The following is an 11929-nucleotide window of genomic DNA, read 5'->3' as shown; positions in this document are numbered from 1 at the left end:
CTTGCTGACAACCTGCTCTGAGTGTTTGAGCATGCAGGGAAATAGAAAAGTAGCTGCGCAGCTTGTGGTTTTATGTCAAACACTTCTGTGAATCTCTTGTCAGAGATGTAACCCCTGCCTGCTAGAAGGAAACTTGTCCGTGGGGGAAGGTGGAGGTGCAAATCCAGAGGGGTTTTTGTGACAGTCACAACCTGGGAGGGAGCTGCAGTGTGCTCACGTGCAAAGCTCTTCCCTGGAGCTGGTGAAAATGTCCCACCTGTCCCCCTGCAAAAGAAGGTCGGAGATGTTCTTTTTCTGTTCTTCCTCTGAGCCAAGCAGCAGCATCTCAGGGTGTTTTCCATCCTACCGTGCTGCCACCCTCAGTAGTAGTGACCAAGGTGTCCCCCGCGTCACCTGAAGAGATCTATCCCAAAGGAAGCGAGGCTCAATGGTGATCAATTTTTGGCTTTTGGGGGGGAAAGGAGAGAGATGGTGCCAGGGCGTGCTGTGCTTGGGAAGAAGGGTGTGATTTAACCCCTGTGCACTTAGCTCAATACCTGCTCCCAGCCACTGCCTTGTCCTGGAGATGTTTCTGCAGCCAGGCTCGCTTTGTTTTAAGGCAATACCTCATGCTTCTCTCAGTAGGGTTGACCCCAAGTTGGTCATTGTCCTTGATGGGTCAAGCCTCACCCCTCCAGCTCTGAGCCTTGCAGAGCCCATCCCACCCCGGGGCTCACCACCATGTCCCCATGTCCCGCAGGCCACCACCACGGTGTACGTCACCGTCCTGGACGAGAACGACAACGCCCCCGCCTTCCAGCAGCAGCTCTACGAGGTGACGCTGGACGAGGGCCCCGCCACCCTCAACGCCACCCTGGTCACCGTGCAGGCCCTGGACCTGGACGAGGGGCCCAACGGCACGGTCACCTACGCCATCACCGAAGGCAACATCTTGGGTACCTTCCACATCGACAGCGCCACGGTCAGTATAAGGGCGCCGTCCCCAGCGTGGCCGTGCCCTTCTCCCTCATCCCTCACCCCGTCTCCTGGTCCTGCAGGGGCAGATCCGCACCCTGAAGGAGCTGGACTACGAGATCAGCCACGGGCGCTACACCTTGGTGGTCACCGCCACGGACCAGTGTCCCGCCGCCTCGCGCCGCCTGACGTCCACCGCCACGGTAGGGTTGCGACAGCGGGGCGGCCTCGGGGTCCAGGAGTTCCCCTCGCGTGAGCGGTTTCACATCTCCTTCCCAGCGGCCACCAGCTCTTCCCAGTTGGCCCAGTTGCTGCTCCGTCATGGGGGGTTGCAAAACAGGCACATGGCAAGGGCTGCTCGGGGTTGGGCTCGTCTCAGATCATTCATCTGGTTTTTAAACTCATTTTTTATGCCCCGTAGGGAGGTCGTGTGAAGTTTCTCGTCACCTTTTGTTGCTTTTGTCCATAGTTCTTCCATTTCTTCTGGACCACGTTGATTCGAACTTTGCGTGCCCCTCAAAGAGCAGGGCAGTGGACTAGCAGCTCCAAAACACGTGTTTTGCAGGAATTGAATACACCGAGTATTCCTGTGGCCTAAATTGAAATGGGATGGGTTGTACGGCAGGAGCTGTCCGTGTCCAGAGCGATTTTGGAGCCTGCAGGTGGAAGGGACTGATTAGAGCTCTCATTGAGCTCATTGAACCTGGAAGCCCCATCAGCCATGAGGACCAAAGCTAGACGGAACAGGAACCTCCCTACACAGCCCATGGGGCTTCTGCCAGCACAGTCTGAAGGCAAAGCTTTTAGGAGCAGATTTAGTGATTATTTTGGATAGCAAGTGGTGGGAAATCCATCTCCCTGATAAGGCGTGCCAGGGTTTGTTTTCTCCGCTGCTAGGAGACAGAGCAGAGACTCAGATAAAGTCTTTAAAGATCAGAGTTAGCCAGTATCAAGCGTCCATCTGATGGGTTTTACTACCCTCAGTTCAGGAGGTCAAAAAGCTCCTCGTTTTCAGCGTCTCTCTCTTACCCATGTGGCTGGGAGATGCAAGGCAGAGGAGTGCTCAATAAGCTCAACCTTTTACTAGCCACCAGAGACTCTCCTCCTCACGCAGGCATTTTCCACTACACAAGTGCCCCGAAGGGTTAACACGCCTTGCAATATAGCATGGTGTAGACGTACAAAAATGCCTCCTGTTGTAGGGTGACTCAGTTAAAAAGCCAAATTCCTGCAAGGCTGGAGCTTGGCTTGGCTGCTGGCCCCGGTGGCGGTGCTCCCCTGGTGACACCGTGCTCGGCTGTGTCCCGAAGTCACTGCTTTTCCCTTTGGAGAACTGTAGGAGTGCTGCTGGCCAGCCGAGTGTGTCATGGAAAGGGACAGTGAGCCAGCTGCGTTGGTGGTGGTTTACGTTTGACTCAAAAAGCACGCTCAATTTTTTTTATTTTAGCTTGCTCGTTGAAACGAAGCCCTCGAAATGTCCCGGAGGAAAAGGAGTGAGCAAGCCTGCAGAGAACAGCTCTCTGAACTCATGCCTTTGGTGGCCAAGTGCATTTCTGTCACCTTTTCGAGCTCATTTGGGGTCCTTCCTTGCTCGCCCTCTCCTCCAGCAGTGGAGAAGGTGGTTGGGGACTTTGTGCCAGTTTGGTGCCAGGATGTGAATGTGGAGAACATCTGGTTTGGGCTTTGCCTTCCCCCCCGTGGTGCACAGCCCGGAGGTTTGACAGAGCCCCAGCTGTGCGTGGCTGGATTTTCAGTTTCAGGGGTAGGACGAGCAAAGACAGAACTATTTGGGAAGTACTTGGTGGTGCTGTCCATCCGTGGCTCACCAAGCTCACCCATCCGGCAACGAGCCCGGAGCTGGTCCCCTCTCCGCTCACCTCCCTCTCCACCTTCTCCCCTCGCCCACAGGTGCTGGTGAACCTCAACGACATCAACGACAACTGTCCCACCTTCCCGCGGCCCTACGAAGGTCCCTTCGACGTCACCGAAGGGCAACCTGGCCCACGCGTGTGGACCTTCCTGGCCCACGACGGGGACTCGGGGCCCAGCGGGCAGGTGGAGTACAGCATCGTCGCTGGGGACCCTCTTGGTGAGCAGGGTGGCATCTCCCCGGCTTCACACCGCAGCTGGTGGCACGTCCCCATCCCTCTGCCCCTGCAGAGGGGCACGGGACGGAATCCTACATTTTTGGCACAGAAGCTCGCCGTCCATTTTTGCTTTATTTTGTGTTTTTTGTTTTGTTTTGTTTTTTTTCCAAGGAGAGCCTTGCCACCGGGCAGGGAGGGGGTGGGTGGAGGAGAGCGGGGCGGAAGCGTTTCAGAAAAGCCATCCTCCCAGCAGGCTGCTTCTGCAAATTCAGCCTTTCGACACCAGGAAATCCTGTTTGAGCAACAGGAAACTTAACCTGTTAGTGTCCGGGGAGGGGGGCCCGGGCTTGTGCAAGGGGAGAGGGGAGGGGAGGGTGGGGGGGAATTTGCTGAACAATAAACACCAAGCAAAAATAAATAGTGCAGAAGGAGAAAACAAGAGAGGCACGGCCCCATTGCAGAGGCTGCAGGGGGTTTTGGGGTCTCTGCAACCCGCAGCAAAGCTGCAGCTGGAGCCAGGCAGCCCCGAAGCAGATGGCAGAGCAGCTGTAGGTGTCCCCGGCCGCGTGGCAGCTGTGGGGACACAGCTACGGCCGTGGTGACTTCAGCCAAAGTTTCTGGAAGACAAAGCCCCGTCCCGTCTACCAGCTGGCCCTGGCTGCAAAACGTCTCCAGAACAAGCAGGATGCGGCCCCTTGGCTCTGGGGAGGGGGGCCCATGCCATGCAGCCCCCCTGCCCGGGCACAGCAGGTGCTTGGAGGACTCTTGGCATCTGCAGAAAGGGCCACGAGCACCTCGCTTTTGGCCATTTAGCCCACCCGCCTGCTCCTGATGGTGCCTGCATAGACCCCCGCTGCTTCATCCCACTGATAATGGGGTTGCAGCCCCCAAACCCACAAAGCTCACCCCTCCCTGTGGCCAGAGCCCATGGTGCCCATCCCCTTGTCCCCTTGGGAAGCCACAATGTGGGACACCAGCAGTGGCCCAGCGCGAGCCACGGCCCCACTGTCTCCGGCAGGGGAGTTTGTGATCTCCCCGGTGGAAGGGGAGCTGCGGGTGCGGAAGGATGCCGAGCTGGACCGGGAGAACATCCCCTTCTACAACCTCACCATCGCTGCCCGGGACCGGGGCGTGCCCCCGCTCAGCTCCACGGTGAGTCCTACAGCCAGGAATAGAAAACAGGGGTGGGAACTGGTGCCCCGAGCCCATAGCTCTTCTCTGCCCCCACAGATGGTGGTGGGCGTGCGTGTGCTGGACATCAACGACAACGACCCCGTGCTCCTCAACCTGCCGATGAACCTCACCCTCAGTGAGCACGCCCCCGTCTCCAGCTTCGTCACCCGCGTCCTCGCCCGGGACGCGGACAAGGGGCCGAACGCCCTCCTCACCTTCGATATCACCGCCGGCAACGCCGAGAGCGCCTTCTACATCAACAGCACCGTACGCCCCGCGCCCGCGGCTGGGGGCCAGGAGGTGGAGGGTGGGCACCACGTGTGGGCACAGCTCTCTCCTTCACCCCGTGCGTTGCATTGCACCCCGGGAAGGGTGTAGGGCACCCCAGAGCTAAGGAGGATGGGGATTTTGGAGTCATGGGGCAGGCACCAAGCTGGGTTTATAGGGCTCTGCAGGCTGGTGGGAGCTCAAGGACCTCGTGGCACCAGGCAGGGCTGCTCTGGTCTAGCTCTGCCGTCCCCAGGATGTTTTCTCCAACAGAAGCAGCCCACCTCACATCCCTTGTACGTATTTTCTCCCTTTTTCCTCCATAGACTGGCATCATCTACGTAAACCGCCCCTTGGACCGGGAGCGGGTGGCAGAGTACAGGCTGACCATCACGGTGAAGGACAACCCCGAGAACATACGCAATGCCAGGCGGGTAATTATGGACACTGAAGGGGCCACCAGTGGTTCTGGAGGCAGGGCAAGTGGGACAAGGGGCCCCAGCCATGGCCAGAAAACAAGGGGGGCATTTCCAACAGCAGCCTCACGCTCCAAAAACATCTTGGGGGCACAAGGAGGGGGCTGCAACCTCTCCACCAGCAGAGAATGAGACCAGTAGGTCTTAGGGCACGTCCAACATTTCATGTTGACCCCACCTGGCAGCAGTAGGCATCATGGAAGGTGGGCCAGGGTTGGGCTGGAGAGCTGGCCAACCACAATGACGTCTGCCAGGATGTCCCAGATGTCACCCTTTGAGGCATGGGGTGGGAAGAGATGCCCAACCCTACAGCTGGGGTCCCTGCAGACCCTCCAGGGTGGTCTGGGGAGGAGAGGAGGGAGGCGAGCTCGAGGAAAGGACGCTGCAGTCATCACCCTCTTGTTCCTGTTTTCCTTCACACACCTTTAGGATTTCGACCTGCTGGTCATTTCCATAGCGGATGAGAACGACAACCACCCCCTCTTCACCCAGAGTTCCTACCAGGCCGAGGTGATGGAGAACTCGCCCCCGGGTATGCCTCTCTTCGCTCCCTTTGGGGCCGGGCAAGGGGAAGTGTCTCCTGGCCACCACGGGCTGGGCTCCAATGGTGCCACGGCGCAGGGCAAGGCTGCAGGTCAGTGGGAAGGGGGTGCTGAGCAGGACGGGAGGTCAGCCTTCAGGAGACCATGGCTTTTGTCCATCCAACCTGTGGAAGCCCTTCTTCGCTCAGGCAAGATGCAATCCTGCAACAAACCAGCCCTGCTTGGGAATTGCTCGGCAGCAGAGAGTGAGATGCTGTGCCCATGGTCTGAGCTGAGCCCTGTGGGCAGCTCTGGAGGCCCCCAAACAGCGGGGTCTTGTAGGGGACGGGGTGCCAGCTCTCCAGCACCAGCACCTCGAGCTGCCTTGCTCCATGGGGTGGAGATAAAACAGTCCAGCCTGTCCACGTAGACATCCAAAGAGCTAGGAATATCCCTCCTATTTCTATGTTTTTCTGCCTTCCTGCTGTACAAATGTCTCCAAGACCTCGGGTGCCTCCCCACCCATCTGGTAGCTGCTCCCAGGCAAAGGGTTTGGGCACCTCCAGGAGCTCCCCTCCTACGAAACCCAGTGGGACTGATGGATGTGTCTGTCTGTCTGTTTGTTTTTAGCCGGACGCCCCACCGCCGCGCCTGGGCCCCGCGTGCCGCTCTGCGAGGCTGCAGCAGCCACCCCCTCGCGCCCCGCGAGGCCCCGCTCTGTCACCTTCTCCATTCATTCATTGCTGTCCCTCATGCGTCACCGGGCTGGGAGGGGGACAGGGGACCCCGCGGGGGGTTGTCACCATCCCTAACCCCTCTTGTCCCATCCAGGGACTCCGCTCACTGTGCTCAATGGACCCATCCTGGCTCTGGATGGCGACCAGGGCAGCAACGCCGTGGTGACCTACGAGCTCTTGGGGACATCCCCAGACCTCTTTGTTATCAACAACAGGACAGGTGGGGTGGCTCGGCAGGCCCCTGTCCCCAGCCCAGGGCCACCAGGCAGATGTGGAGTCTGTCACTTGGCTTTTCTGCTTCTCCAGGCGTCGTTTCGGTGAAGCCTGGTGGTGTGATAGACCGAGAAGCTTTGCCAGACCCTCTGCTGGAGTTCACACTGGTGGCCCGTGACATCGGGGGGCTGAACAGCACCGCCAGCCTCACGGTGACCGTCCTGGATGACAACGACAACCGCCCCGTCTTCCAGCCTGCGTCCGTCACAGCGCGGCTGCGGGAAAACAGCCCCCCAGGTGAGGACAGGGACGACATCTGGATGTCCCCGTGGGACCCTGAAGAGACAGCTTCCAGCCTGCAGGACTTGGCTGGGTTGGGGTTGAAGGGAAAATTGGGGAGCTGGGGCTGCCCATGTTGCTTGGTGGTTTTTCCCAGGCTTTTCCGTCCTCCGCGTGACAGCCACGGACGCAGACAGCGGCCTCAACAAACAGCTGGATTACCGGATCGAAGGCGGGGGCCAGGACAGGTTCCTGATTGAGGCCGCCACCGGGGTGATCCGCGTGGCCAACCTCAGCATCGACCGGGAGGAGCGGGACGCCTACCGGCTGACGGTGGTGGCCGTGGACCAGGGCACGCCGGCGCTCTCGGGCACCGCCACCGTCAGCATCATCATCGACGACGTCAACGACTGCCGGCCCGAATTCGTCAACCCCATCCAGACGGTCAGCGTGCCCGAGTCAGCCGCCCCCGGCACCGTGGTGGCCGAGGTGACCGCCATCGACCGGGACCTCCACCCCCGCCTGGAGTACTACCTGCTGGAGATCGTGGCCCGTGACGACACGGACGCGCTGGTGCCCAACCAGCAAGGAACGTTCACGGTGGATTTTAGGACAGGTAGGAGAGCGGGACGGGCAACACGGGCGGTGCGGACCTCTCTCCTTGCTTCTGCTTCTTCTTCTTCTCTACCTGGAGGTAGGTGTCCAAGATGATGCTCACCTCCTGCCTCCCCGCTCTCCTCCTCCAGCTGCCCCATCTCGCCCTGCCCTCTCTCCCCCCTGCCTCTGGGGTCTTATATAATCCTTTAGATAATCTGGTCTTCTCTAACCCTTTTCTTTCCTTTTTCCGGCTCTCGGCTCACCAGGTTTGTCTCGGTGTCTGTGCACATTTCTCTCTCTGTGCCATCCGTCGCCTCCCTCCATCTCACCCATCACCATCACAGGAGGGTGGTGGCTGCTCAGCCTTCACAGACTGGACGCGGGCACCCTTGCTGGGGTGGACTGGGATGGGGGGACTGGGGTAAGTGGTGCCTGGTGGGCTCTGCCCCAAGGGAAGAAGGACCAGGAGCCTCCCCCTGTGAGTTTTGGAAGCACAGAGCTGGTCTGAAACAGAAAAACTGCCTTGATGGAAAGGACATGGGAAAAGTCTCCTAAAGATGCTCAGATGCTGTGTAAAGGTGGATGGGGACCATGCAGCAGAAGCTGCTCCCAAACCCCTCTCATCTGCACAAACCAAACCCCAGCCGAGGAGCGTGAGACCCAGGAGGCTGGGCAGAGCAGAGCAGGCAGGAAGGCAGGTGATGGAGAGCACAGGATGGAGGGAAGTCATCTCCTCACATAGCTATCAAGTATTTTTCCCTGGTCAGCCTTTGGAGAGGCAGGAGAGCGAGCACAGAGGAGGATTCAGCAGCTGGTGCCGACCGACCCGCCCGGGCCTCAGCAGGGTGCACGACTCTAACCCCAGTCTTTTTGGCTTCCCAGGAGCTGTGAAGATCAAAACCCCTCTCAACAGAGAACTGGTGGCCACGTACGAGGTCACCATCTCTGTCCATGACAATGCCAGCGAAGTCATCGACCGCTCGGTCAGCGTGCCCAACGGTAAGCACAGACCCTTGCTGTGGAGAAGGCCGGGCAGCGTGGGGGCACAGTGCCTTTCCCAGCCACCAGCACAGCCTCCTGGCCCTTGGCCACCATCCCCAAGCCAGGCACACATGAGAAGAAGTGAAGTTGGAGTTGGGGCTCCTCTAGCTCAGTGAATTTTGTCCCAGCTGAATACTGCCATTGCTCTTGGCGCGCCACCTCAGTTTAGTTGGCTTTCCCGGAGCTTCATGCTTGTTTTTTAGGACCCTCCTTTCTTCCATCTTTCCTTCTCTTCTCTGTCTCACTTCTCTCTCTCTTCTCCCTCTTCTCTTCCCCTTTGGCCTCCACAGCCAAGCTGACGGTCAACGTCTTGGACGTCAACGACAACACGCCCCGCTTCCGCCCGTTCGGGGTCACGTACTTCACCGAGCGCATCCTGGAGGGAGCCACGCGGGGCACCACGCTCATTTCCATCTCAGCCGTGGACCCAGACAAAGGTGCCAATGGGCAGATCACCTACGAGCTGCTGGACCTCTCCCCAGAAGGCTACGCCTGCCTCGAGGACCAGTCGGCAGGTTGGTGGCCTGGGGAGGTGCGAGCCCCGCAAGACCTGTAAGAGGGATGGGGGAAGAGGTGGGGTGTCTGCAGCCCCTTGGCGCAGCCCCTTAGCACAGCCCCTTTACTAAAAGGACTAAGCCACACTCCTCCTATTAGAAATTTGGTCAGGATTTGGCTACAGAGGGCAAAAACTGTCCATCAAGTAGAGGGGGAGCTCCATGAAGGTGTTGTGTCTGTGTTGTGTCTGATTGCCAGCCCTTGGTAGGCGGCCTTGGAAGGTTCCTTTAATTCATTTCTCTGCCTTTATTCCATCGCCACGTCCTGTGTGGAGAGAAGGCCTTCAGGAGGGGACCTGGGGGCAGGTTTCTCATTTCAGGGTCTGCCGTCTTCTAGGGAAGGTTGTGGCCAACAGGACGGTGGACTACGAGGAGGTGCAGTGGCTGAACTTCACCATCCGTGCTTCCGACAACGGCTCCCCCCGCAGATCGGCCGAGATCCCCGTCTACCTCCAGATAGTGGACATCAATGACAACAACCCCGTTTTCAGCCAGCCGTCCTACCAGGTGAGCCAGGATCCCTTTTCTGAGTCCTGGGGGTTCTCTGGGGACACCACCACCCCATCTGTGCCTGACCCATCTAAAGAAGATGGTCAGCACGCCGACATGCTGCGTGTGAACGTCTTGTTGTGGGCAGGGTCACCAGGCTGAGACCTGCCAGAATGAGCATTACATTGGTGGTATTAACTGGTATTAACTCCGTTTTCCTACTAAAGTGGCACAGGGTGCAACAACCAGCTCTCCCTGCTCCCTTTTTTTGCAGAAAGCTGTCTTTGAGGACGTGCCACTGGGTACAGTCATCCTGAGGGTCAAGGCCACGGATGCGGATTCAGGGCGTTTTGCTCTCATCCAGTACAGCCTGGGGGATGGAGAGGGCAAGTTCGGGATAAATCCCAACACGGTAAGGAGCCAGCTGAAGCTGGAACAGAGCGGGGAAAAAGAGGATGAGATGATCCCACCTTGTGGGACAGCCTTGCTCCTGCACCTCACCTTCTGCTCGAGTAGCAGCTCTGCTGGACCGGACCCACCTGGAGGTCTCTGTGTGCTGCAGGGGGACATCTACATCTTGTCGGCCCTGGACCGGGAGAAGAAGGATCACTACACGCTGACAGCCGTGGCCAGGGACAACCCCGGGGACATCCCCAGTAACCGTCGGGAGAACTCGGTGCAGGTAGGGCCACCACCACTCCTGTGGAGTGCCCTACAAGAAGGTGTTAAACCTTGCTGGTGGGCCCGGGGAGGAATGAGCCAGAAGGGAGAGCAGAAGACCCCAGAAAACAGGGGTGGGGTGGTGAATGAAGGGGGCTGTGCACCAAGCATCCATGGGAGGGGACGGAGCAGGAGGGGCAGGAGAGACCGATGCTATTGTCTGCGAGTGCTCCAGCCAGCTGTGGAGAGAATGGGTGCCCCGGCCACGTCTGTCCCCATTGTTGGAGGCAGGAATTGGGCCAGCAGAGCGAGACGAATAGCAGGAAGGGCACTGCGCCCCGGTGCCGGTCACGGCAGGGGCCCCATCCCCGCGTGACCCGGTGCGCTGGGCTTTGTTGAAGGTGCTGATCACCGTCCTGGACATCAACGACTTCAGGCCCCAGTTCAGCAAGAGCCAGTTCAGCACCAGCGTCTACGAGAACGAGCCGTCGGGGACATCAGTGATCACCATGACCGCAACGGACCTGGATGAAGGGGACAACGGCGTGGTGACCTACAGCATCGAGGGCCCTGGAGCAGGTAGGAGCTGCTGGTGGGCAGCTCCTACCCGTGGACAGGGCTCGTGCAGGGATGCAGTGAGGAGCTGTAGGGGCCAAGCCACACTTTCGGTGCCTGGTGGCTGGTTAGCATCAAGGCTGTGCATGCTATCCTGGGAACAGCCGCTTTCGGTATTGCTCCACCATTCCCAGTTCCTCGTGGCGTGACGTGTTAAAGCTTTGCCCACCTTCATCCTGCAGCCCGGCCTTGCCTTCCCCCCAGCCATCTTTCCGTGGGTTTTCAGCACACAGAAATGTAACCTATGTGTCCTGGAGCAAACTCACTGCACACCTCAGCCAACAAGGGCTAGAAGGATGCAGGTAGATAGCAAAATAGCATCCCCCAGATGCAGGAACTCAGCACCCAAGGATGCTCCAAAATAGCACCTCAAGAGCACCTGCACTCCTGCTTTGGGCAGCCAGCTCTGCTCCATCACCCCATCACAGGGATTTCCCACCAGCAAGGGGTGTGCTTCACCTGGTAGACTGGTTTCTAATGCATACCACTCACAGTTTATCTGGTGTCAAGCATCCTGAGCCAAAGATGTGTTTGGTCTGTCCCCAGAGGCCTTCAAGATCAATAAAGACTCCGGGCTCATCACGTCCCGGCGGCGCTTGCAGTCCTATGAGAGGTTCAACCTGACGGTGGTGGCCACAGACAAGGGGCATCCCCCGCTCTGGGGGACCACCATGCTCCACGTGGAGGTCATTGACATTAACGACAACCGCCCCGTCTTCGTCCGCCCACCCAACGGCACCATCCTGCACATCAAGGAGGTACACACACACACCTGGGGCTCGTGGTGGGCAGGGAGCCATGGCACACCAAGGTCGTGCCCAGGAGCATGCCTGCTGCTGGTGGCCAAACCCACTCTTTGTCTCCACCGGGGATGGAACAGGACCCTGGTTTAGCACATGGCAAGAAGGTTTGGGTCGTACTTGCTTGTGGTGGGGACTGGAAGGGTCTCCTGGAGCAGGGAGGGCATCTCTGCTGCCAAACATCTCCAGATGCTAGGCCAGCCTGTGAGCAGAGCCAGAGGGGCATCCTGGGGAACAGAAACCCCAGCAGCAAACAAAATAGGGAAATGGCCGGCTGCTGCATGCCGGGCGTGTTCATAAACATGGGTCAAAACACTGACATTTAAGACGTTTCTCCTTTCTGAGAAGCCGGGCTTGGTTCCAACAAGTCCCAGGAGCTGTGATTGTGCCGAAGGAAATCACAACTCCACGTTTCCCCTTTGGGGCCAAATTTGGGCAGCATGGGCCAAAACCAGGGGGTTTGGAT

General features: G+C 58.8%; 1 protein-coding gene across 1 annotated transcript in view; it reads left to right on the top strand.

Annotated features, from left to right (window-relative positions):
• CDH23 (cadherin related 23) overlaps positions 1-11929 on the top strand; it is a gene marked incomplete at its 3' end in the record, with an annotated part of 67545 nt that overhangs the window by 50765 nt on the left and 4851 nt on the right. The window contains exons 30-46 of the mRNA XM_084290519.1: positions 740-961; positions 1038-1157; positions 2863-3043; positions 4060-4193; positions 4272-4481; positions 4808-4915; positions 5387-5489; positions 6310-6435; positions 6522-6725; positions 6865-7323; positions 8187-8303; positions 8636-8860; positions 9237-9406; positions 9663-9800; positions 9951-10070; positions 10450-10627; positions 11210-11421. Coding sequence (XP_084146645.1) covers positions 740-961; positions 1038-1157; positions 2863-3043; positions 4060-4193; positions 4272-4481; positions 4808-4915; positions 5387-5489; positions 6310-6435; positions 6522-6725; positions 6865-7323; positions 8187-8303; positions 8636-8860; positions 9237-9406; positions 9663-9800; positions 9951-10070; positions 10450-10627; positions 11210-11421 — 3027 coding nt within the window. The remainder of the gene's footprint in view (positions 1-739; positions 962-1037; positions 1158-2862; positions 3044-4059; positions 4194-4271; positions 4482-4807; positions 4916-5386; positions 5490-6309; positions 6436-6521; positions 6726-6864; positions 7324-8186; positions 8304-8635; positions 8861-9236; positions 9407-9662; positions 9801-9950; positions 10071-10449; positions 10628-11209; positions 11422-11929) is intronic.

The sequence above is a fragment of the Netta rufina genome (assembly GCF_964035555.1).
Source record: "Netta rufina genome assembly, chromosome: 7".
In the NCBI taxonomy this organism is placed as follows: Eukaryota; Metazoa; Chordata; class Aves; order Anseriformes; family Anatidae; genus Netta; species Netta rufina.
This window is presented reverse-complemented; position numbering and strand designations above follow the sequence as displayed.